The sequence below is a fragment of the Leucoraja erinacea genome, chromosome 15, assembly GCF_028641065.1.
Source record: "Leucoraja erinacea ecotype New England chromosome 15, Leri_hhj_1, whole genome shotgun sequence".
In the NCBI taxonomy this organism is placed as follows: Eukaryota; Metazoa; Chordata; class Chondrichthyes; order Rajiformes; family Rajidae; genus Leucoraja; species Leucoraja erinaceus.
Window position 1 is genome coordinate 2,528,480 of NC_073391.1, and position 27,701 is coordinate 2,556,180.

At 44.3% G+C, this 27,701-nt stretch overlaps 1 protein-coding gene across 4 annotated transcripts in view; it reads right to left on the reverse strand.

The window, feature by feature from the left end:
• Positions 1-27,701, reverse strand: part of plce1 (phospholipase C, epsilon 1) — a 503,016-nt gene that overhangs the window by 140,150 nt on the left and 335,165 nt on the right. For all 4 annotated transcript variants that reach the window (XM_055646596.1, XM_055646594.1, XM_055646593.1 and 1 more), the window contains exons 5-8: positions 18,607-18,752; positions 14,164-14,422; positions 11,620-11,828; positions 7,009-7,690 (exon numbers count right to left, since the gene is read on the reverse strand). In XM_055646596.1, coding sequence (XP_055502571.1) covers positions 7,009-7,690; positions 11,620-11,828; positions 14,164-14,422; positions 18,607-18,752 — 1,296 coding nt within the window. The remainder of the gene's footprint in view (positions 1-7,008; positions 7,691-11,619; positions 11,829-14,163; positions 14,423-18,606; positions 18,753-27,701) is intronic.

Consider the following 27,701-nt stretch of genomic DNA (forward strand, 5'->3'; position numbering starts at 1 on the left):
CCAAGGTCGGCAGGAGCGGTCCGATATATTAAAGCACCCGCGATCGACTAGTGCCCGAGAGCATGTAAGTCGGCTGGAGCGGTTGCTGGAGGAAATTTCTCCACAGTGGCAGGCTCCGGGATTGGAGGATAGCCACAGTGGGCAAAAAATATAAGTCCCACAGCAGTTTTCCCATAAGGGCTGCATGAAATATCAGACGCCTCTGAGGAGGGTATTGAAGGTCTGACTGGGTCAGAATCTGAGCAGGTGATGGAGCCACCTTCCCCTATTGAAGGGGAGAAAAACAACCTGCTGGACATGATGGGCCAGTACTTCCAGCAGGAACACACTGAGAATGATCTCGAGGAAGGATGGCTGTAAGTATTGAATATATGTCCACCCATCAACTTCAAGCTAATACTTTTGCTGAAGTGTTGGCAAGGCATTTATACCCCGGGAAATTGTGGTGCTCTTAATGTAGCCAGTGTTAACAGGTGCATTTGGAGACATGTTGGGCAGGCCGTTAGGAGTCAGGATATTAAAATCCAAAATGCTCTGAAAGGTCTCACGGCGGGCATAACAGCCTTGGCCCGCACGTTAGAAAAGGTGGACATGACTAGTGACCACAAGGATGCCTTAGCACTATTTTGCAACGTGCAGTTTGAACTAAATAATATTAGAAAGAGGGCCATTCAGCCAGCTCTAGACCCTAAGTTCGCTATACTATGTAAGCAAAGGGCTATAGATCCTGTTATTTGGGGGAGACCTGTCCAAACAGGTTAAAGATTTGGATGAGGAGGCCAAGACTTTGGGGCTGATTAGAGCATCCAAAGGATATCTGGGGAAAAGAGATTAACCTTATGGGCATCCTAAGAAAGGTAGTTTTTTGTAATAATACTACAAAGAATTGGGCAGAGGTACCCAGCAGCAGCGTCCTTTTTAGGGTTTGGCCCGGGACGACCACTGTGGAAGATGCAAAAGCCTCTACTTCAGCATCTACCCCAACCTCAACCTCAAGGCCCTCCACAACCACGAATGAAACCAAGAAAATAACTCAGTTACCACCGATAACCATGGAGGTAGGTGAATCTGGGGCTCCAGAATTAATAGGGAGCACGGAAGTTGGAGGGACATTGCAACTTCATTTGGAAGCATGGTGTAATATAACTATGGACAGATATATCCTTAGCAGTATTAAGGGATATCTGATAGAGTTTCTACACAAACAAAACCCTCCAGTACAACATACACCGGACAGAATATACATGCTTACTAAATTGGAACAAGCTAAAGCTCACATAGAACTACAAAGATTATTCACTAAAGGGGTAATGGAACAAACCAAACCTGAACAACAGGAATTTGTCTCAAACATATTTTATTAGAAATAAGAAAGATGGGGGTTGCCGTATTATTATTGATTTATCAACGCTTCACAATGTTGTGCAATATGTTCATTTTAAAAATGGATACTTTTAGCACTGCTAAAGAGTTAGTTTCAGCAGGCTACTTTATGGCAAGTATTGATCTTAAAGATGCTTACTATACAATACCCATCAGAGGAAAAAATTTTAAACCAGCTTTGGTATTGCCGCAACACCAAAATCATAGAGTAATGGCATAGTTGGATGATATACTTATTGTGGGAATAACTTATGAATTGGCATGTCAGGCAGTGGTTGCCACTAAACAATTGTTTGAAGAGCTGGGATTCATTATCCATCCAATTAAGTCAAAATTGACACCATTAACACATTTAATATGTTAATGACTTTACTAATAGGAAAAGCCACAGAGTTACAAAAGGATTAGAGCACTCAAAATTAATAGAGGCCATTTTTTGATGGCCAATGGAGCTAACAATTGAAGCCATAAAAGAATTACAATGGTGGGAACACAATGTTAAGTATTGCTCCAACCCAATAGTTATTGACAACCCGTCTGTGCTATTACAAACAGATGCCAGTGCAATTGGTTGGGGTACAACTGATACCATCTCGAGCTGTGGGGGAGATGGAATATACAAGAAGCTAACCTACTTAACACTAAGGGTATAAAGTACTTAGAAATGTTAAGTGCATTTTATGGGCTAAAATCTTATTGCTCAGGAATGAAACAGCAGCATGTTAGATTGCAGATAGATAATACCTCGGTGGTGGCATATATAAGTCATATGGGTGGAAATATATCAACATCTTGTGATGAATTGGCAAACTCAATTTGGCAATGGTGTGTCCAAAGGAATATTTGGTTATCGGCTACGTATCTACCAGGGATACTAATTCAGTGGCAGACACCAGGTCACAAAAAATTATTGAAAGTACTGAATGGATGTTGGATAGAACGGTATTTGCTGAAATCACAGTAAAGTATGGAAGGCCGGATATTGGATTTGCATCCAGGTTTAAATCACCAGTTACCGAGGTATGTATCATTGGAACCAGATCCTGGGGCAGAAGCTACAGATGCATTCTAACTGCACTGGGGGGAAATGGTTCATTTATGTATTTCCTCCTTTTCTGCCTAATCAATCGGGTACTAAGGGAAATTCAACAGGAATCGGCATCTGGGATTTTCTTAGTACCTGATTGGCTTACCCAACCATGGTTTTCCATGGTACAGGACATGGTGCTGGAACCATGTATAACTTTAAGACATAGTCCTAAGTTACTGGTGCATCCAGTAACTCAGGATAGCTATCCATGCCATAGAAAATATTGATTTATTAGGTTGTAGACTGTAAAAGACCCGCTACGGGACATGGGGCTATCAAAAAGAACTGTGGACATGATCACAGCAGCACAAAGAAGGTCTACACAAAAACAGTATTTAGGTCATATTAAAAAATGGACTAATTACTGCCATAATAACCTTCTGGACCACAGAAATAAGGATGTTCCGGCGGTGCTAGAGTTTTCTCACCAGCCTGCACTATGGAGGACTTAGTTACAGCACTGTGAATAGTGCCAGAAGTGCATTGTCAAGTTATTTGTGGCAAGGAACAGAAAGACAGTCTGTGGGATCACATCCTCTGGTAGTTAAACTTTTAAGAGGCATTTTTAACACCAAGCCACCCAAAACAAGATACAACCAAATCTGGGATGTAAGTGTGGTCCTGACCATGCTAAGGAATTGGTCGCCGGCTACAGCATTAAATCTGGACAAACTAACTAAGATATGGTAATGCTGATGGCGCTAGTCACAGCGCAAAGGGTCCAGTTATTGCAAAAAGTAAGACTGGATGGCTTGACTATGGCGGCAGGAAGTTTGGGTTTTTTGTGATCCAGGACCTTATTAAACAAAATAGACCAGGATCAGCGGGGCAGGTCATAGAATTTATGGCCTACCCGGAGGACAAACGCCTCTGTATAGTGAAGCACGTTTTGTTATACATTGAAAGGACAAAGGCTATCAGAGGCAAGGAAATGGCTTTTTAATCAGCCATAAGAAACCGTACCGTAGAGTGTAAACTCAGACCATTTCGCGGTGGCTGAAATATGGGTTAAGATAGGCGGGAGTGGACACTAACATATTTAAATCTCACTCCACCAGGGCTGCAGCTACATCCGCAGCAAAACGCCTTGATGTATCCATGGACCAAATCCTCAGGATTGCAGGATGGTTGTCGGAGAAAACGTTTCAGAAATTTTATAACAAACCAGTTAGCAGTATGGGAACGTTTTCGGGGGAAAAATTTTAAGTTCTGTATGATAATTTATCCCTGAAGAATACAGGGTTATGATTTGAATTAATTAGATATTATTTATCATTTACGTTAAATAATTGGTATGAATGTTTTGAATATCATTAACAATTTCTCCCAAACTACCAAGGCAGTTGTGAAGCATGGACTCGTTCCACGGCATGAGGTCACAGAGCTTTGAAATCTTCACGTAGTCACTCACGTGACTCCGAAGTAAAATAGTAAGATTAAACGAGAACTTACCAGTTTGAAGTTTGATCTTTATTTTATGAGGAGGAACGTTGAGGGAATACGTGCCCTCCGCTCCCACCCTCGAATGGTCATATCTTAAACTGGTATCTCTTTAATAATCTTACTATTTTAGGTCATTATAGTGTATCTGTGACCTCACACCGCTGCTTTGAAGGATGACACGCATGCGTCGTAAGCGGGATTCTTCACGTATTCCCTCAACGTTCCTCCTCATAAAATAAAGATCAAACTTCAAACTGGTAAGTTCTCGTTTAATCTTACTATTATATTGTGTAGGAAGGAACTGTAGATGCTGGTTTACATGGAAGGAAGACGCAAAAATGCTGGAGTAACTCAGTGGGACAGGCACCATCTATGGATTGAAGGAATGGGTGATGTTTCAAGGTCGAGACCCTTCTTCAGACTAAGAGTCAGGGGGACAGGGAATGAGAGATATAGATGGCAACATAGAGAGATAGAGAACAAAGAAATGAAAGATATGCAACAAGGTGACGATGATCAAGGAAGCTGTCCATTGGTAGCCGTGAGCTCGGTGAAAACAAGTTATACATATAAATTATATTATGTAGTTATACATATCATATATATTATATTAGGTTCCTCCTTACACAAAGTAATAACAGTTACAAACACATCACATAATGGAGATAAACAAGTGAAAACATGGGAAAGTACAGAAGAATTGCCTCTTAAAAAAATGTGGTTTAAATCCAACTCTGATAATTGGAACAACATTTTCCACTTATTGTTTGGTATCAATTTTGTGTGCAAAACATTGACAATTTAAGATGCCCTATTCTCAAGGAGTATTCTGATCTAGGTTGCACGCTCTTAGCCTAGTTCCCTGGACATTACCACAAACCTTAAGCTAAACCATGGTAGATCCACGCAATGGACAGATAGGGAAGTTCAAGCCCACAAGGTCTATGGAGCAATTGGCACTGACTGAAGAAGGGTCTTGACCCGAAACGTCGCCCATTCCTTCTCTCAAGAGACGTTGCCTGTCCCGCTGAGTTACTCCAGCATTTTGTATCTACCTGGCATTGACACAAGGTACTTCTCTCACCTCGTAATCCCTCTACCACCCTCTACACTTTTATTTATCTCCTTTACCAAGTTCTGAGGCTTGGTTATACTGTTATTTCATTGAAATTAAAACAGTACCGAATAATGAGAATGAGGTTTGATCAGAATATCACAGCCACTGAGGACCTGGACAATGGATTTCATATTCAGATCACAACACCCTTGGAAATGTCCTTTCCCACTCAGTCCAAGCAATTGGCACTTTGCTTCCCACTGTTTCTTGTACTTATTTGAATTGGATTTCATTTGATTCTAAACAAACAGGGCGGAAATCCTGCTGGGCTCTCTTTTGCAAAATCATGTCTGTTTTCCGATTTCATTGATCTTCTGTTGTTTGGGGTAAATTAAATGACTTATAATGAGGTATGGACATTCACATATTCTGTTAGAACAAGCTCTGACCACCTCTGAACATTCACACTCAGTTTAAGTCAGCTTCCAACTGGTTATTTTCCCTCTGATTCCTAATTACATACTAATTTGAAGAAACAAAGGAACTGCAGACAATAGGCACAAAGTGGTGGAGTAAAGGGTCTGTTCCACTCGGGCGTCATTTGCACGTCACGTAAATCCCAAAATCCTGGGGCGCCGCGCGCAACCTCGCGTCACTGCATACATCACCACGCACCATGCGTGTGTAATGCACACTATGCGTGCGTAAGGCACGCCATGCACACGTAATGCACGCCATGTGTGCATCACATGCGCGTCATGACGCCTAAATGGTGTCGAATAAATGACGCGCAAATGACGCCCAAGTGGGACAGGCCGTTAACTCAGGGTCAGGAAGCATCTCAGACGAAAAAGTCTGGGTGACGTTTCTGGTTGGGAATCTTCTTCAGACAGATGCTGCCTGGGCCGCTGAATTACTCCAGCACCTTGTGAGCATCTGGACTTACTAATTTGCATATTATTTAATAAGTGCGTTTAGATTTCTGATCTAGCGTCTGTTCAGTTAATCCTATGTGAATTGATATTCCAATAATAGAACTCGCAAGATCCCTTTTCCGAGAGATTTAGCAACTGTTTCCATTTTCATTTCTGGACAAACCCTCTTCATGTTATAATATTTTTAAGAAGGAACTGCAGATGCTGGAAAAATCGAAGGTAGACAAAAAATGCTGGAGAAACTCTGCGGGCGAGGCAGCATCTATGGAGCGAAGGAATAGGCCTCATAGATGCTGCCTCATCCGCTGAGTTTCTCCAGCATTTTTGTCTACCTTCGTGCTATAATATGATGACTTCTGGAGTCATTAAATTTAGAATAACTTCATTACCTTATAACTGCTATCACCATGAATAGTCTATCATAACAGATTGAAGATTCACTTTTTTAAACTTAATTCTTTGTGTCTTGATAATGACTTTCTTTACTGCTGTTTGCACATTCGATGCCAGGGCAGAATACACAAAAAAGAGCAGATTATAACATTAAATCACTGTGTTGGGCGATACCCATGAACAAGAGTGTTAATAATATTCCTTTCTCCCCTCTCTAAATATGCAGAGTAACGCTGGCATTACAAATATTATACGTGTCAAGGGGTTATGGAGAGAAGGCAGGAGAATGGAATTAGGAGGGAGAGACAGATCAGCCATGATTGAATGGCAGAATAGACTTGATGGGCCAAATGGCCTAATTCTACTCCTATCCCATATAAACTCATAAATAGGTATTAATGAGTCTGTGGAATTCTCTGCCTCAGAGGGCGGAGGAGGCAGGTTCTCTGGATGCTGTCAAGAGAGAGCTAGATAGGGCTCTTAAAGGTAGCGGAGTCAGGGGATATGGGGAGAAGGCAGGAACAGGGTACTGATTGGGGATGATCAGCCATGATCACATTGAATGACGGTGCTGGCTCGAAGGGCCGAATGGCCTACTGCTGCACTATTGTCTATTGTCTAATTCAAACCACCAACAGGTATTTCTAATTTTACAACATCTCACATGCTTTAGAACTATTAGGTGCAGTTGATGGATGTCCATGTACCTGATACAGGCTAACATACTGCTTCCTCAGCCACTGCAGCCTCTGGTCGGGAAAGCGCTTCATTTTCCTCACAGCCGTCACTAATTCTTGCAATCCGTCGTGTACCATCTTAGCAGTGTACTTTGGAGCCACAAAATGCAGCAGGCGGTTGTCCGTTGTATGGACCCCATACAGCAGTGTGATGCAGTTGTCCTCCAGGGCCATGTGAGACAGCTTGTTCTGAATGCAGACAGTGTTGAGGTCAACTCCGGAATGTCCCATGTAGACAGCTTTCACCACCGACAAGTCCAAGAAACCTTCCACTAGTCCGTTTAGTGCGATGTGCCCGTACAGTTGGAACTTGGTGCTACCAAGGTCCGTGGCACTGCCGGGTACCAGGTTTTTCACCTTGCCGTTGGTCGAGCTGGCTGTGGGTGGTTTTGACCAAGTCAAAGTACAGTTGTCAGCTTCCAGCTTGAGGACGCAACGTGCTGACAAGTGAGTCTCCGAGTCATAATGTATGACGGTGGACCCTTGCAGGAGGAACTGGTGGACGTCGGCTCTGATGGACAACACATACCATGGAATGAGCTCCGTTTCATGACTAAATGCCTTCTGCTGGTCCTCCGCTCCGCCCAGCTCCCACTCGCTGGACTGTTCAAGGGAGTCACTCTCTGAATCCGACACATCGCCAACAATGAACCTGCACAACCAAGCAAAAGATGACTGAGAGATGCCTCTGGTGAAACCACTCACCTGCTCCTCCAGTTGCCAACAAGCTGTGGACTCCTCCATCACTTTCTGCATCAGCACCATCAGAGGGTCATGCCACGTTCACTTTACTTGGGGAGAATGGAAGTCTTATGGATTATTAAGCAGCACTTCTCATTTTATAATGATTCCTTTTGTGAATGAAACATAACAAGGCAATGATGTAACAAAGCAATGTTGAGTTTTATTTGAGGCAGAAGGGCTTAGTATGATATTGAGGAATTATTGCCTCAAAGATTGAAAAGACCAGGCTTGTATTCACTGGAAGGTACACAAAAAAGCTGGATAAACTCAGCGGGTGCAGCAGCATCTATGGAGCGAAGGAAATAGGTGACGTTTCGGGCCGAAACCCTTCTTCAGACTGATCGGGGGCGGGAGTGGGCAGGGACAAGAAAGGAAAAAGGAGGAGGAGCCTGAAGGCTGGGGGATGGGAGGAGACAGCAGGGGGACTGAGGAAGGGGAGGAGACAGCAAGGACTAACAAAATTGGGAGAATTCGATGTTCATGCCCCCAGGATGCAGACTCCCCAAACGGAATATGAGGTGCTGTTCCTCCAATTTCCGGTGCTGCTCGCTGTGGCCATGGAGGAGACCCAGGACAGAGAGGTCGGAGACGGAGTGGGAGGGGGAGTTGAAGTGCTGAGCCACCGGGAGGTCAGCTTGGTTATTGCGGACCAAGCGGAGGTGTTCGGCGAAACGATCGCCCAACCTCCGCTTGGTCTCACCGATATAGATCTGCTGACATCTAGAGCAGCGGACGCAATAGATGAGGTTGGAAGAGATGCAGGTGAACCTCTGTCGCACCTGGAACGATTGTATTCACTGGAGTTGACTTCAACTTCCATTTACCAAAAAGCTGGTGTACAAGGGCTAGACTCGGAGGTAAGCATTGCATGCCAGTGTTACTGGTGTCCCAGCCCCGGCCACACCAGGGCTGGAATAAGTGGCCAAGGTTTATAGAGTTAGAAACACCAGCTTCTGGGATAGTCACTATGGACCTTCTTTGGTGGTCATGTTCTGGGATGCAAAGTCCGATCAATGTCACCAGTGAGGTAGATACTAGTTCAGCACTGCTCTCTCTGGTTGTGGCAGGATGGTTCAACCAGGGTTTGCGTTTGATCACAGCCACTCACTGGTCACAGCAACACCACACATGTTTAGCAGCTGCATCAACCAACGAGAACTATCTACCTCACACAAATGTATATATTGATTTCTCTTTCGATGATGCAGCGAGGCTGACATTCAACTTACGGCCCTCAACTTGCCTCTGCGGTTTGCCTGCCTCTGGCTTTGCTTCAGAAATAAAACAATGGAAAAATAAGAGGCAGTTATAGAAAACCTTAGACCACACGGAAAGAAGAGCTCATTAGACAGCCAGTGACGGGAGCAAAAGGCAAGGTGATGTGTTACTGAATGCAAAACAATCTGTGTAAAGGGCCTGTCCCACTTAAGCTATTTTTAGGTGACTGCTGGCAACAGGCGACTGGATTCACCTTCGACATAAATTTGAAATAGTTCATTACTTTAACGACAAAAAAAACGAAGTCAGCACCGGCGACAACCTACGTCACCTGGCGACAATGTACATTAACCTGTGGACCACCTACGTTAACCTGGGGACCACCTACGTTAACCTGAGAACCACCTACGTCAACCTGAGGACAACTACGACAGCACCTACGTCAGGTGAAGTCAAGCTACGCTCATTGACGTCAAACCCACTGCCGCCGACTGTCTCCGAAAATTGCCAAGTACCATGATCTTGGGACAAAACTCTGTTGAGGGGGCTTATACATACATAACACTGCTGTCCAATAGGGATTAATGAGCATTGTACTTCCATTTTCTACAGCAAGATCACATCAAAAATCTATGCACAAAATCTAGGCAAACCCTTCAAAGCAGCATTGAGTGGATGAACCCTCTCAAGGTGCTGCTCAGTTAAATCAGGCCCAACATGATGTGCCTAGTAACACAGAGATTCTGCCACTTAACATCATAATGGGGGGGGGGGCGCCACGGTGGTGTAGCGGTAGAGTTGCTGCCTTACATAGCCAGATACCCAGGTTGGGTCCTGACTACGGGTGCTGTCTGGTAGAAGTTTGTACCTTCTCCCCGTGACCTGTGTGGGTTTTCTCCGGGTGCTCCAGTTTCCTCCCACAATCCAAAGACGTACAGGCTTGTAGGTTAGACAGACTGAAGATAGACACAAAATGCTGGAGTATTTGTGCTGTCCTGCTGAGTTACTCCACCATTTTGTGTCGATCTTCGATTTAAACCAGCATCTGCAGTTCCTTCCTACACAGGCTTGTAGGTTAATTGGCTTGGTGCAAATGTAAATGTTCCCTAATGTGTGTAGCATAGTGTTAATGTGCGGGGATAGTCGGTCAGTGCGGATTCGGTGGGCCTAATGGCCGGTTTCCGTGCTGTATCTCTAAACGAAACCAAAACAAACTGTAATAACCTGGTTTCGATAATTAATATATCAATATGTTATTAACTTATTCAAATCTTTGAATTGGCTGAGAAGGAAGCTTTTCCAGCAGAAAATTAGGGTCAGGGTTATTATAAATATTAACTTCTCTGATCCTATTCCAGGAAAGTTTTGTTTGGATGAATATGAAAATAACAGGACAGGAAAGAAGGAGTGAGTAAAAAAGGCAGAGCAGAACAATGCCAACATGATGGGGATGGTGAGATGATGAGATGGTGAACACAGATCATTTTTGCAGAATTTAAATAGGTCCAATAATCAATTAAATTCTCAAAGAAAGTGGACTATCTATATTAGGAACAACATTTAATACGTGTGGGCAGCATGGTGGCGCAGCGGTAGAGCTGCTGACTTATGGCGCCAGAGACTCGGGTTTGCTCGTTTGCCCCGTGACCTTCGTGGGTTTTCTCTGGGTGCTCCCGTTTCCTTGCTCACTCCAAAGACGTACATCATCATCATCATTGAAAACATCAACGGGCACGGTGCCTTAAGGGCCTGTCCCACTTACGCAATTTTTTCGATGACTTGCCGGCACCCGTCATCGTCGCAGCAGGTCTCCGAAAATGTTCAACATGTTGAAAATCCAGCGGCGACCAGAAAAAGGTTTGGGCGAATCTTTGGGCGACTACTCACGGCCAAACAGGCGTCACCCCGCGCGACATGTCGCCTGTATGGTCGTGAGTAGCCGCCCGAAGAGTCGTACCTTTTACTGGTCGTCGCTGGATTTTAAAACATTCTGTAAATTTTCGGTGACCTGCTGCGACTATGACTAGTGCCGGCAAGTCGCCGAATAAATCGCGTAAGTGGGACAGGCCCTTTACAATGCTGTGTACGGCAGTGATTGCAACTTTTACTGAAGTGTGGATGGCCGTTGGCTCGCTAGGAGCTCATCCGCCCTTTGACACGTCTTGTTTTTGGTCCTGCTGGGGGTCCACAGCCCTCCGCACCTGGCAAACCAGGTGGGGGAGACGGTTTAGTCCGACCATGGAGCAGGTAGCACGGGATTACATGGTACCCGTGGCGGGGGGAACTCCCCCCCCAACCAGACTGACATTTACATACAAACGTACAGGTTTGGAGGGTGATTGTAAATTGTAAGTGTAAATCGCCCCAATTTGCGTAGGATGGTGTTAATGTGCGGGAAACGCTGGTCAGTGTGGACCCGTTGGGCCGAAGGGCCTGTTTCCACATGGTATCTCTAAAGTAAACAAAACAACATCAAACTTTTAGCCTGTTCTTAGCTGGATTAATTATTGCTGGATTTAGTTATCTCAGTGAATAGTATCTGCAGGAGTATTCCATACATCCCAAATGGTTAAAAAAAAAATAAAATAAATACTGCCAGGAATTGAATCCAATACTTACTGATATTTGCTTCTGTCTCTGAATGAGTTCTTCCTTAAAGTGCAGCCATCGCCACCACTTTCCTCTCCTTCATCACACTCCAGGCTCCGGTTACAGCTTCGAATGGTCTGCAGAATGTTATTCACTGTGGACTCCTTCTCCGAATTATTCAGTCCGTCTTTTCCAATTCGCTGCAAAAAGTGTTCCTGGCCACTGTAGTCTGCAATAAACTAGGAACAAGCGTATAATCCCACAATGAGCAGCTGCCACCAAGACCAACCACCAACAAACCATAAAGCTGGAAATTGCATTTTAGAAGATCTGTATGCCAGAAAAGACTTCAAATTGACTGAGTAATCTCGGCATCAGCACGGCTTGAAGTCTGAACCTTGTGGAAGCCTTCCATATATTTGGAGAAATCTAAGTAGCTGCTGCCTATAAACTGTTACTTTATATTCCATGCTTCATAATGTCTTCGTTTAAGATTCACTTTAAACTCTTTCCACTGAAAGATCTAGATAAAACATGAGAAGAATGTAACCACCTACATGGATCAGACTGATTGTTCATGATGGACACAAAATGCTGGAGTAATGGGCCTGTCCCACTGTACGAGGTAATTCAAGAGGTCTCCAGAGTTTTCCCCTGATTCGAACTCGGAGAATGTCCGTAGCGGGTCCGTAGGAGTTCGTGGATGTCTCGTAGCAGCTCATACAAATAAAAAGTAACAATGTTTTTCATTACGAGTATTTTTTTTACTCGTGGACATTTTTCACAGTGTCGAAAAAACGTCACGAGTTTACCGGATTTCCCGAGTACCTACCGTTAGCATTACGAGCCGCTATGGAACAACCACGAACTCCTACGGACATTCTCCGAGTTCAAATCAGGGGAAAACTCGGGAGAATCTTGAATTCATTTGTACAGTGGGACATGCCCTTAACTCAGCGGGACAGGCATCATCTCTGGATAGAAGGAATGGGTGATGTTTCGGGTCGAGACCATACTCCAGTCTGTCATTATCACACCTTACCCTTTCATATCTCGAGTCTCCCACTCCCCTGACTCTCAGTCGGAAGAAGGGTCTCGACCCGAAAAGTCACCCATTCCTTCTCTCCAGAGATGCTGCCTGTCCCGTTGGGTTACTCCAGCATTTTGTGTGCGTCTTCGGTGTAAACCAGCATCTGCAGTTCCTTCCTACATACGATAGTTCATTATTACGCACAAGGACAAAAAAGATAGAGTAAATAAAATTATATCTGCCATCTCAATCATGGCTCCTTTCCTTTCCTCCCAGAAGCATTATATCTGCTAAACCACAAATGTCTCTGGTAAGTAATAAAATGCTTGAGATTTCCAAAAAGCTCAGATTGTGCCAAGAAGCAAGCATGAATGATTACACCCCCTCCCCTCCCCCACCCGCCTTGAATGAACTGAGAAATGCTGCTTTTGTTGATAGCATAGAAACATAGAAAATAGCAGGAGGAGGCCATTCGGCCCTTTGAGCCATTCATTGTGATCATGGCTGATCGTCCCCAATCAATAACCCGTGCCTGCCTTCTCCCCATATCCCTTGACTCCACTAGCCCCTAGAGCTCTATCGAACTCTCTCTTAAATCCATCCAGTGACTTGGCCTCCACTGCCCTCTGTGGCAGGGAATTCCACAAATTCACATCTCACTGGGTGAAAAAGTTTTCTCACCTCAGTCTTAAATGGCCTCCCCTTTATTCTAAGACTGTGGCCCCTGGTTCTGGACTCGCCCAACATTGGGAACATTTTTTCCTGCATCAAGTTTGTCCAGTCATTTTATAATTCTATATGTTTCTATAAGATAGCCCCTCATCCTTCTAAACTCCAGTAAATACAAGCCTAGTCTTTTCAATCTTTCCTCATATGACAGTCCCGCCATCCCAGGGATCAATCTTGTGAACCTACGCTGCACTGCCTCAATCACAAGGATGTCCATAAGTTTAAAAGTCCTTATATAAGTTTTTTTTTAAAATTAGAAAGCAAAAGGTTTTCCTTTTTGTGTTGTTGTATGTTGTGTACCTTAAGCCAATCTATGAACCAATGTAAAGCACTTTGGCCAACAAGAGTTGTTATTTAAATGTGCTATATAAATAAAAGTGACTTGACTTGACTTGAGACGTTTTGCTTGCAATGTGAAGTTATCATCTCTTAAGGATTTCACGATAGACATATAAAATAAGCATTGTGAACTAGTAAAAGTGGGAGGAATTTGTAACTGCACTTTACGTTGCTGTCAGAATCTTGAAGGGAAATGCTCACGTGGCATGAACTGAATAATAATAATAATCTTATTTATACAGCACATTTTTAGTCAACTTGCATTGACCCCAAAGTGCTTCACATAATTACATTACATTTACACACAGGCAAAGGTGGGTGAAGTGTCTTGCCCCAAGGACACAACGACAGTATGCACTCCAAGCGGGATTCGAACCGGCTACCTTCCGGTCGCCAGCCGAACACTTAGCCCATTGTGCCATCTGTCGTCACCTTGAATGCATTATTTAGTTTCATTATGTGTGCAGAATTCTTACCTCAAAGGTGTCCTCCTGAGAATCGCAGCGCGAGTGGAATTTCATCAACGTGGCTGCCCCGTCCAGGGCATCACACAACTCCTTCAGAAAGACCCCGCAAAAGGGGACCACTTTGCAGCCGGGGATATGCAGAGCCCGGCTCACCACTCTCCGGTACTCAGCCGATGATTCATGTTGTGCCATCGCATCTTTGAGACTTCTCATCGTTTCAATGTCAGACTGGTCCATGAACTGCCACATCTTCAAAACCTTCCTGGACCTGCAACAAATAACCAACGACAATACAATACAAAGGGGCGGCACGGTGGCACAGCGGTAGAGTTGCTGCATTACAGCGCTTGCAGACCCGGGTTCGATCCTGACCACGGGCGCTGTCTGTATGGAGTTTGCATGTTCTCCCTGTGACCTGTGTGGGTTTTCTCCGAGATCTTCGGTTTTCTCCCACACACCAGAGCTGTACAGGTTTGTCGGTTAATTGTGTGTATAGGGTTGTGTTAATATGCGGGGATCGATGGTCGTTGCGGACTTGGTGGGCCGAAGGGCCTGTTTCCACGCTGTTTCTCTAAATTAAATATGACCATAAGATATAGGAGCCATTTGGCCCATCGAGTCTGCTCTGCCATTGGGTCATAGAGTCATAGAGTAATATAGTGTTGAAACAGGCCCTTCGGCCCAACTCGCCCACACCGGCCAACAATGTCCCAGCTACACTAGTCCCACTTGCCTGCACTTGGTCCATATCCCTCCAAACCCGTCCTGTCCATGTACTTGTCCAGCTGTTTCTTAAACAATGGGATAGTCCCAGCCTCAACTACCTCCTCTGGCAGCTTGTTCCATACACCCACCACCCTTTGTGTGAAAAGGATTACCCCTTGGATCCCTATTAAATCGTTTCCCCTTCACCTTTAACCTGTGGCCTCTGGTCCTCAATTTCCCTGCTCTGGGTAAAAGACTCTGTGCATCTACCTGATCTATTCCTCTTATGATTTTATATACCTCTATAAGATCTCCTCTCATCCTCCTGCGCTTCATGGAATAGAGACCCAGCCTACTCAACCTCTTCCTATAGCTCACACCCTCTGTGAGCTGTGTCCCGGCATGGCTGGTCTATTTTCCCCCTCTAACTCCATTCTCCTGCCTTCTCCCTGTAACCTTTGATCCCCTTACCAATCAAGGTGAACTGATCATATGATATGGAGAACCATATGAAGTGATGTTGAAACCATATTTCTTTGATGATGCACCCTAATATGCTGGTGAATATAAAATATAAAAGCCAGAATATCTATTTGTTTGGAAACACATTGCCACAAGCTTCACTGGCTGGTAATAATAGTTCATGGCACAGTGAAATTAACAATCAATATACATACTTTGCGTCAAAATGTTGGAGTAACTCAGTGGGACAGGCAGCATCTCTGGATAGGAATGGGTGACATTCTTCAGACTGCGATTCCGGGGAGAGGGAAACTAGTGATATCTGCTTTGATCTATCATTTTCACACCTAACCCTTCCATATCTGTCATCTCCCTCTCCCCTGATCCTCAGTCCAAAGAAGGTTCTCGACTTGAAATGTCACCTATTCCTTCACTCTTGAGATGCTACCTGTCCCGCTGAGTTACTCCAGCATTTTGTGTCTATCTTTGATTCAATCCAGCCTTCCCAGTTCCTCCCTACACATACCCTGTATTTTATTTATTCTACGGATCGTCCGATCAGTTGAGAAGGTTGTTGGCTGCAACCTTCTCTCCATCGACGAACTGTACACTGCAAGGGCCAGGAAACGAGCGGGTAAGATCATCTCTGACCCCTCTCACCTTGGTCACAGATTATTTGAATCACTTCCCTCTGGAAGGCGACTCCGGACTGTCAAAGCTGCCACAGCCAGACATAAAAACAGTCTACTCAATAACCAAAAATCTGTAGCCTCCTTTTGCTCTGGAATTTTATTTAATTCACATGTTTAAACTATAATGTTTTATTCTTAATGTTTTATGTATCATTCGTAATTGTTTACTGTGTGTCGGTGTTGTTACTTGCGAGTGGAGCACCAAGGCAAATTCCTTGTATGTGGACATACTTGGCCAATAAACTTAAACTTATTCACACTTAAGAAAAAAAAGCTCTTGGATAACTCTGATCTACACAGTGACATCTGCCTGAGTGGGAGGTTACTGACAAGGAGGTCCTACCTTTCTACCTGGGCTACGGATACAACGAGATTGCAAATGGATGACCTGCACGAGGGTCTATAATTACACTGAATTGGATGAACAATATGTGCAAGATGATATTGTCATTAAAATCTTCAAAAGTTGGAATTAGGAAACTCCAGTCCCCAGGACAGTGTCATCAGACTGGAAAATTGCTGTGGACAATTTCACACTCATGACACCCTTAACCTCTGCCCACTTGAGTATAGAAGTTGGGAGGTCATGTTGCAGTTGTATAAGATGTTGGTGAGGCCATATTTACTATTAATGAGTATTGTGTTCAGTTCTGGGCACCATGTTATAGGAAAGATGTTGTCAAGCTGGAAAGGGCACAGAGAAGATATATGAGGATGTTGCCAGGACTCGAGGATCTGAGCTATAGGGAGAGGTTGAGTATGCTGGGTCTCTATTCCTTGGAGCGCAGAAAGATGAGGGGTTATCTTATAGAGGTGTATAAAATCGTGAGTGGAATAGATTGGGTAGATACACAGAGTCTCTTGCCCAGTGTAGATGAATCGAGGACCAGAATACATAGGCAATGGGGAAATGCTTTAATAGGAATCTGAAGGATAACTTTTTCACACATTATTGTGCTGGGTGTATGGAACAAGCTGCCAGAGGAGATAGTTGTGGATGGGACTATCCCAACGTTTAAGAAACAGTTAGACAGGTACATGGATAGGACAGGTTTGGAGGGATATGGACCAAATGTAAGCAGGTGGGACTAGTGTAGCTGGGACATGTTGGCCGGTGTGGGCAAGTTGGACTGAAGGGCTTGTTTCCACACTGTATCACTCCATAACTTTACAAATTTTCCATTAGAATCAGTGGACTACCAGTGCAGCATCATGTGTTTTGGTGTGTAGCCACAGACCAAGGTCACCAGTACACAAATAAAATTCACACACGCCTTCATTTTTGGTACAAAATTGGAATTGCATGTTCAATGTACATCCAAACCTTGAAGCTTCAACTTCAGACAAAGTTGTGCCACAGGGTTCATCTATACAAGGCATTATGTCCCATATTGGTATGTTTGAAAATAATGTTAAGCATTATTTTTCATATTTTCAACATTGCTGGAACCCTCTAGATTGATAATACGATTCCTAAAATGGAGGTGAAATTCCTGGATAGATGCAAAATGCTGGAGTAACTCAGCGGGACAGGCAGCATCTCTGGAGAGAAGGAAAAGGTAACATTTCGGGTCGAGACCCTTCTTCAGACTGAGAGTCAGGGGAAAGGGAAACAAGAAATATAGACCGTTATGTAGAGAGAGAGATAGAACAAAAAGAATAAAATATATACAAAAAAGTAATGATGATATAGGATATAGGCCATTGTTAGTTATTTGCTAGGTAAGAACGAGAAGCTGGTGCGATTTGGGTAGGAGAGGGATGGAGAGAGAGGGAATGCAGGGGTGACTTGAAGTTACCCCTGAAGTATTTTGTTGGTTCACATGCTTGATCAATGGTGTTTTATCATTATTAATCATTATTAATGTTTAGTGTTTTCTGAGTCATTCGTAATTGTCACTGTAGGTCATGTTGTTACTTGTGGGCGGAGCACCAAGGCAAATTCCTTGTATGTGAATACTTGGCCAATAAACTTACTTACTTACTTAGAGAAATCAAAATTCCATACCTCTGGGATGTAAGCTGCCCAAGCGAAATATGAGATGCTGTTTCTCCAATTTGTGTTTAACCTCATTCTGACAAAGGAGGAGGTCTCGGACAGAAAGATCTGTGTATGAATGGTAAGGGGAATTAAAGTGTTTGGCAACTGGGAGATCAGGTAGGTCCAGGAGGACTGAGCGAAGGTGTTTTGCGAAAGTCTATATTTGGTCGGGCCAGTGTATGAGGGACCACTTCTTGAACAATGGATACAGTAGATATTCAGTAAATTCCTGTACTTGGTCTGTAAGAACTGTAGAACAGCTTCCTTCCTTATACATATGGAACACTTGAATGTAGTGAACATGTTTGGAAATGAAATCCATCACCCCAAACTGTTTATTTTAATGTAAAATTATTGCAATATCTATCAATGCTTGATTCTTCCTTCAATCCATGCGGAACTAAAGCTGTTTTGACCTAACTTATCCAAAGTAATTCTTGAATGAGCGCCGAAAGAAAAAGATCATGATCAAAGTAGATTGTACTTAACATGGAAAAATGCATTCTAATCTAAACTTTGAACGTCTTCCAGTGAAGTAATAAATCACAATACCTGAGGCCTGCCAAGAATTCCATCACGGCGTTGTAATTCCCCATGTTCCAGCAGCACTTGGCCACATGGACCAAGTACGAGAACACTTCCCTCTTCTCTTCCATGGAGCCAGCAGTAAGGATCAGCCATGTAACCCAGGAGCTCACCTGAAAGAGAAGTTTTCATTCATTAAAGCACGGAATTCCTAAACTGCGCCATCCATTGAAACAATTACTAACTGTAATATTGATTACCGTATGTATAGAAACGCATCATTAAACAAATGCCTAGAAGTGGTGGATATGAAGATCCAAAAATGACTTCTCGAATGTGATCACCTAATGTTCTCACCAATTGAAACATGTCTCCAAGAACGCTGACCAACTTCAGCAGATGCACGGCACAAACCATCCCATCGGGATCCATCATAACTTTGTTTGGCAACTGCTCGGCCCAAGACGGCAGGAAAATGTAGAGTTGTGGATGTAGCTCAATCCTTTCCACAGACCTGCTTCTACCCATCAACTCTATCTACACATCACAGTGCCCCAGGAAAGCAACCACTCATCTTCCCCTTTCTCCCATTGAGTAGAAGGTACAAAAGCCTGAAAGCACACACCACGAGATTCGGGAACAGCTTCTTCCACACTGTTTAGTTTCCTTTGGTTTAGTTTAGAGATACAGCGTAGAAACAAGCCCTTCGGCCCATCGAGTCCAGTGCCGACTGACTATCCCCACATATTAACACTATCCTACACGTACTAGGGACAATTTACAATTATACCAAGCCAATTAACCTACAAACCTGTACTTCGTTGGAGTGTGGGAGGAACCCGGTGCACCCGGAGAAAACCCACGTGGTCACGGGGAGAACGTACAAACTCCGTACAGACAAGCACCCATGGTCAGGATCGAACCTGGGTCTCCAGTGCTGTAAGGCAGCGACTCTACCGCTGCGCCACTGTGCTGCCCCATTATCTGACTACGAAACCATTGCCCCATAAACTAGGGGGTAGTACCAATCCTCCAAATGACCTCATTGCAAACCTTGGTTTGATGGCTTGGTTGAAGTCGTAATTGTAGAATTTGACTGGACAACACAAAGCTTGTGGTATACATGACATTAATAAACCAATATCAATTGTTCCACTTCAATGAATACCATAACAAATGCACAAACTCATAATCTTTGTTTATTGTTTGTGGACCTTGATATGTGGTAATTAGCAGCAGTGTACACTTGGAGAATAATTATCAAACCTTAAAATAATTCAATTGGTTTTGAGTTCAAGACATGAGAGCAACTTGTCCAAATTCATTCCCGTACTTCCCACCCTTCAACCTCATAATTTTCATTGTGTCACCCATTATTGACATACTGTGGTCACCATTAGCCAGAAGCTTACCTAGTCAGCAAGATCAATTTCATGGGCACTAACTAACGCACTCAAAAACTCATCTTCAACCGACTGGTCAAAGCTAATACCTAATCTGATTCAGCTGTATAAACAGCATTCAGGACAGTACAACCTGAGCAGCCACTGTGCTGATTTAATCTTTCTTCGGTTTAAACCAACATCTGCAGTTCCTTCCTACACACTCCATTCGGGCCAGTTGCCTTCCACAGATTCACTCTCAGGAAGGCTGATCTTATGTCTGTCACTGTAACCGCTGGTACAGGTGCAGGCGAGACTGATGGAATGAGTGACGTTCCTTCATTGACCTGTCCGCACCTTCTCCATCATGATCTGGCTTGGCTCAGCCACCAAGCACCACACCTGGAGGCTGCAGCGAATTGTTCGATCAGTTTACCGAAAAGGTTATTGGCTGCAGCGTTCCCTCCATTGATGAACTGCCCACTGCAAGGGCCAGGAAGTGAGCGGGCAAGATCATCTCTGACCCCTCTCACCCTGGCCACAAACTCTTTGAATCGCTTCCCTCTGGAAGGCGACTCCGGACTGTCAAAGCTGCCACAGCCAGATATAAACAGTTTTTATCCACAAGTACTTGCTCTACTCAACAGCCAAAAATCTTTAGCCTCCCTTTGATCTGGTATTTTGTTGGTTCACATGCTTGATCAATGGTGTTTTATCATTAATGTTTTATTATTATTAATGTTTAATGTTTTCGGAGTCGCTCGTAACTGTCACTGTATGTCATGTTATTACTTGTGGGCGGAGCACCAAGGCAAATTCCTTGTATGTGAATACTTGGCCAATAAACTTATTTACTTACACAAAAGCAGACATAGAATGCATTGAGTTCATCTGCCATTGCTTTGTAGCCCGTTATAGTGTGCAGGCCTAGCCGCAGTCAACAGGTATTCGTGTAAATGCCTCACCACTCTAGCTTTGTCCAGAATTCCCTCTGGTCATCGTTAATGGCTCGGCAACGGTTGTAGATAGAGTTCCAGTGCCACTCAGATCGCTTGCCTTGAAGGCTACAGATTTGGACTTCACCTGAGTGTGGACCTCACGGTTCATCCATGGTTTCCGTTTGGGGAATACACATGTTGCTTTCTTTTGTATACCGTGAGCTCCACACTTGCTGATGAAGTCTGTGACAGCAGTGGCATATTCATCTGTTATAATTGTATCTTGTACAATGGTATATTTAATAACACATCTTGTGCACAGCGCATTCAGAAAGTATTCAGACCCCTTCACTTTTTCCACATTTTGTTACGTTACAGCCTTATTCTAAAATGTATTAAATTCATTTTTTTTAATCATCAATCTACACACAATACCCATGATAAAAAAATGAAAACAGTTTAGAAGTTTTTTCAAAGTAATGAAAAAGAAATTACTGAAATAACACATTTACATAAGTATTCAGACCCTTTAAGCCCCTGTCCCACTGTACGAGGTAATTCACGAGTTCTCCCGAGTTTTCCCCCGATTCGAACTCGGAGAATGTCCGTAGCGGGTCCGTAGGAGTTTGTGGATGTCTCGTAGCGGCTCGTAATGGTCAACTACGAGTAAAATGTAACAATTTTTTTCATCACGTGTATTTCTTTACTCGTGGACATTTTTTACAGAGATGAAAAAACGTCACGAATTTACCCGGTTTCCCGAGTACCTACCATTAGCATTACGAGCCGCTACGGGATATCCACGGACCCGCTACGGACATTCTCCGAGTTCGAATCAGGGGAAAACCCAGAAGAACTCGTGAATTACCTCATACAGCGGGACAGGGGCTTTACTCAGTACTTTGTTGAGGCACCTTTGGCAGCGATTACAGCCTCAAGTCTTCTTGGGTATGACGCTACAAGCTTGGCACACCTGTATTTGGGTAATTTCTCCCATTCTTCTCTGCAGATCCTCTCAAGCTCTGTCAGGTTGGATGGAGAGCGTCGATGCACAGCTATTTTCAGGTCCCTCCAGAGATATTTGATCGGGTTCAAGTCCGGGCTCTGGCCCACTCAAGGACATTCACAGACTTGTCATGAAGCCACGCCTGTGTTGTCTTGGCTGTGTGCTTAGGATTGTTGTCCTGTTGGAAGGTGAACCTCCGACCCAGTCTGAGGTCCTGAACGCTCTGGAGCAGGTTTTCATCAAGGATCTCTCTGTACTTTGCTCCGTTCATCTTTCCCTCGATCCTGACTAGTCTCCCAGTTCCTGCCACTGCCAACCACCATGCTTCAGCGTAGGTGTGGTATTGACCAGGTGATGAGCGGTGCCTGGTTTCATCCAGTCGAGATACTTGGCATTCAGGCCAAAGAGTTCAATCTTGGTTTCATCAGACCGGATAATCTTGTTTAGGTGCCTTTTGGCAAACTCCAAGCGGGCTGTCATGTGCCTTTTACTGAGGAGTGGCTTCCGGCTGGCCACTCTACCATAAAGGCCTGATTGGTGGAGTATTGCATATAAAGTTGTCCTTTTGGAAGTTTCTCCCATCTCCACAGAGGAACTCTGGAGCTCTGTCAGAGTGACCATCGGGTTCTTCGTCACCTCCCTGACCAAGGCCCTTCTCCTCCGATTGCTCAGTTTGGCCGGGCGGCCAGCTCTATGAAGAGTCCTGGTGGTTCCAAAGTTCTTCCATAAGAATGATGGAGGCCACTGTGCTCTCCGGAACCTGCACTGCTGCAGCAATTGTTTTATACTCTTCCCCTGATCTGTGTCTCGACACAATCCTGTCTCGGAGGTCAGCAGACAATTCCTTCGTCTTTATGGCTTGGTGTTTGCTCCGACATGCACTGTCAACTGCGGGACCTTATATAGACAGGTGTGTGCCTTTCCAAATCATGTACAATTAATTTAATTTACCACAGGTGGACTCCAAGTTGTAGAAACATCTCAAGGATAATCAATGGAAACAGGATGCACCGAAGCTCAATTTTGAGTGTCATAGCGAAGGGTCTGAATACGTATGTAAATGTGATATTTCAGTTAAATCCTTTTAATTACTTTGCAAAAACATCTGTTTTCACTTTTTTATTATGGGGTATGTGTGTGTGTAGATTTATGATTAAAAAAAAAGAATTTTATCCATTTTAGAATAAGGCTGTAACTTAACAAAATGTGGAAAAAGCGAAGGGGTCTGAATACTTTCTGAATGCACTGTAACTCTAATGTAACTCCATTCATTACTCAACTCCCTGACTGATGAAGGCCAATGTACCAAAAGTCTTCTCCACCACCCTATCTACATGCGGCACCACTTGCGACGAACGATGTCCTTGGACTCCCGGATCCCTGTGCTCTCCACCACTTACAGTGAATAGGTAGTCACGTTACAGGCCTTACTCAAGCTGGGGAAAGAGCAGTGGAAAATCATGGCCCTGGTGTCAATTATCTTATTTCCATTCATGGAAAATAACTGCATTTCGAACAAGAATGTGACCTAGAACTATGTTTCTTTGTGCAGAAATATAGAGACCACACTGACTAATTGAGAGATCAAGAACACCAGTATAAATTCTGATTCCCAATAAAAACACCAAATATTGTTTATCTTAGTCACATCCTTAGCAGAGACGATAATTCAGTCTGCACTGAATCCTGAGGTATTGAGCTGGGAGGTCGTGCTGGAGTTATATAAATACTGGTTTGGCCACAACTGGAAGACCATATATAGCTATGGTCATCACAATACAGGAAGGATCTGATGGCAGGGTGTGGGGGCAGCTTTACAAGAACGCTGTCGAGACTATGGAACGTTGGCCATGAACAGAAACTAGTGAAGCTGCAGTCAATTTATTTGGAAGACAAGAGGTTTAGATGATATTAAACAATTGAGTGCAAATCCTAAAGGGCCTGTCCCACTTGCATGCGATTGCGTGCGTTTGGCGCGACCAAACGGAAGCGGAGTTCATGAGAAGTTCGCCCTAAGTTTGCGCTACGTTCGCTCGTGATGTCATTTGCATCATGCTTACCAATCAGCTGGGCAGGAGGTGGGCCGACTGAATTTGTGTGTCGCACGGCGTCGGGCGGTGACGCCATCACGCAACGCCACACCGGGCGGTGACATCATCGCGCAACACCACGCGCTAGGCGTACGCCATCAAGTCGCTGCGTACGCCGTCAAGACGCTGCGTACGACCGCAATGCGCCTGCGTGCCGACAGGCCGTTGGCGCGCAAAGATTTCGGCCACTGCCAGAATTTCGGATGTGATGTCGGGACCAGCCCCGCACAATACGGTGCCCGTACGCCTCAAGTGACCACGAGGTCGCGTAATTTGCAAGCCAAGATCGCTGAAGTGGGCGCATGTGCGCATGTGCGGAGCTCTTCTAGTGCGTGCGCATGCGCAGGACATTTCTAGAGTGTGCGCATGCGCAGGACATTTCCGGAGTGTGCGCATGTGCGAAGTATTTCGGGCGGGAAAAGCCTGCAGAATCAGCCATGTTTGCCAGACGTTTCTGAGTTTGTGTATTGCAGAAATAAGTTGCTTAAAGCTTAAATAAAGTTAAGTTAATTACGAGTAGTGAAAGTTTCATTTATCTCAAAACAGTCGCATAGGTGAAGCACAGTGGAAGGACAAATGTTGCCACCTCTTCATTATTGATCCCTCCCGCAAATATTCAAGGCCACAAGTGAAAAGAGTGTGAGAGGTGAGAAATGTTGATTTTCATTTAAAGTGATGGGTTTCTGGAACTCACTTCCTGAAAGGGTGGTCAGGGCAAAACCATGATACTCACAAGAACTTGGTTGAGAATTTGTTGCTCCATAGCATCAGGACTACAAATCAGAAGCTGGGATTAGTCCAGATATTTTTTGGCTCACATACAGATTACTAACCCTTTGTCCCATAGATTTCTGTAATTGCTAATTAAAGAGCTAGCCTAACATTTACTGAAGTGAAAGAGAAGAAATAAAATGCATATAAATATCCAATTATAGGCAAAATGAAGAACCCACATGGAAACAAATTATACATCATAAGGTCATAAGTGATAGGAGCAGAATTAGGCCATTCAGCCCATGAAGTCTACTCCGGCATTCAATCATGGCTGATCTATCTCTCCCACCGAACCTCATTCTTCTGCCTTCTCCTTATAACCCCTGACACCCATACTAATCAAGAATCTATCCATCTCTGCATTAAATATATCCATTGACTTGGCCTCCACTGCCTTCTGTGGCAAAGAATTCCACAGATTCACCACCCTCGGACCAAAGAAATTCCTCCTCATCTGTTTTCTAAATGAACGTCCTTTAATTCTGAGGCTATGACCTCTAGTCCTAGACTCTCCCACTAGTGGAAACATCCTCTCTATCCCAAGCCTTTCACTATTTGGTAAGTTTCAATGAGGGACCCCTCATCCTTTAATTAGCATGATGCCATGGATATATGTTGAAGAAGGAACAGCAGATGCTGGTTTACACCGAAGAGAGACACAAAATGCAGGAGTAACTCAGTGAGACAGGCAGCATCTCTGGATGGAAGGAATGGGTGACGTTTCTGGTTGAGACCCTTCTTCAGACTGAGAGGCAGGGGAGAGGGAGACACAGAGATAAAGAATGGGTAAAGTGTGTGAAAGTGAGACATCAAAAGAGATGGCGAACAAGGAAAATGTAGACTAGAGCATTATTAGCTAGGAGCAAAGCTAACAGAGATAAAATGTAATCGGGGGCAGTCAAACTGGTCGGAGTACTGGCGAGGGGGAGGGATGGAGAGGGAAGGAAAGCAAGCATTCCAAAGTTAGAGAGGTCAACATTCATACCGCTGGGGTGTAAGCCGTGGATATATCCTGTGGGAGGTCAGGCAAGATAAACCTTATCCACATGTGGGAGCGAGGTGGTGCAGTGTCAAGCACACCAAGATTCAAGATTCAAGAGAGTTCCTTCTGCAGTTGTACAGAGCCCTAGTGAGACCACACCTGGAGTATTGTGTGCAGTTTTGGTCCCCTAATTTGAGGAAGGACATTCTTGCTATTGAGGGAGTGCAGCGTAGGCCATTTACAGTTTACAAGGTTAATTCCTGGGATGGCGGGACTGTCATATGCTGAGAGAATTGAGCAGCTGGGCTTGTACACTCTGGAGTTTAGGAGGATGGGAGGATATCTTTGAAACATATAAGATTATTAAGGGCTTGGGCACACTGGAGGCAGGAAACATGTTCCCGATGTTGGGGGAATCCAGAACCAGGGGCCACAGTTTAAGAATAAGGAGTAAGTCATTTAGAACGGAGACGAGGAAACATTTTTTTGCACAGAGAGTGGTGAGTCTGGAATTCTCTGCCTCAGAGGGCAGTGGAGGCAGGTTCTCTGGATGCTTTCAAGAGAGAGCTAGAAAGGGCTCTTAAAAATAGCGGAGTCAGGGGATATGGGGAGAAGGCAGGAATGGGGTATTGATTGGGGATGATCAGCCATGATCACATTGAATGGCGGTGCTGGCTCGAAGGACCAAATGGCCTATTTCTGCACCTATTGTCTATTGTCTATTGTCTATTATCTATTTATTGTCATGTGTCCCAGATAGGACAATGGAATTCTTGCTTTGCTTCAGCACAACAGAATATAGTAGGGATGAATACAGGACAGATCAGTGTGTCCATATACCATTATATAAATATATACACACATGAATAAATAAAACAGATAACGTGCAAATAAACAGATAATGGTCTATTAATGTTCAGAGTTTTGTTTGAGTTGAGTTTAATAGCCTGATGGATGTGGGGAAGTAGCTATTCCTGTACTTTCTACCTGAAGTTAGCGGGGAGATGAGTGTGTGGCCAGGATGGTTTTGTTCCTTGCCAGCCTTTTTGAGGCAGCGACTGCGATAGATCCCCTCGATGGATGGAAGGTCAGAGCCGATGATGGACTGGGCAGTGCTTACTACTTTTTGTAGTCTTTTCCGCTCCTGGGCGCTCAAGTTGCCAAACCAAGCCACGATGCAACCGGTCACCATGCTCTCTACTGTGCACCTGTAGAAGTTCGAGAGAGTCCTCCTTTACATGCCGAATCTCTGTAATCTTCTCAGGAAGTAGAGGCGCTGATGTGCTTTCTTTATGATTGCATCAGTGATCAGGCAACTGAGGCAAGCTGATCAACTGAACACACCATCATCTCCCACCAATGACCACGGCAAGCAACCTACATGAAGGGTTTGGCGCCACGTTAAACTGCTCCAGGTCCTGAGCTGCAAACAGCTGAAGTTGACAGATGTCTTTTCTAAGTGTGAATATATAAAGAAGGGTAGCAGGCACCACGTCTCGTGTCAATGAAATGTATCAAGTTGGCATCCGTCCAGTCTAACCAGTCAGACAAATACTACACCACAGGATCAGATGTGTGACTCCAATGGTCCTGTGCTCAGATATATATCCCAGACTATCAGCTTACACGACTGGGTAACTGAACAAACATATAATCAAGTTTTATAAAGCACGGTCAATGGCAGCACAAGAAGACGTTTTAACCAAATAGCAAATTTGTGTTATTATGTAGGCTGCATTATTTAGATTTTGGGTCAAAAACTGTGATCTCCGTATCAGGCCATTTACAGTCAAACCAGAACTGCTTTCATTGAACACAACTGTGGGCAAGAAGAGACTGTTGGCAATGATTGGATTTCAAGCTGGTTTGTCAAGGTGGGAGGGGGCAGTGACACAGGGCACTCACTCACCTCAGCAACTTAACATGTGCTCTGATCTGAAATGACAACTC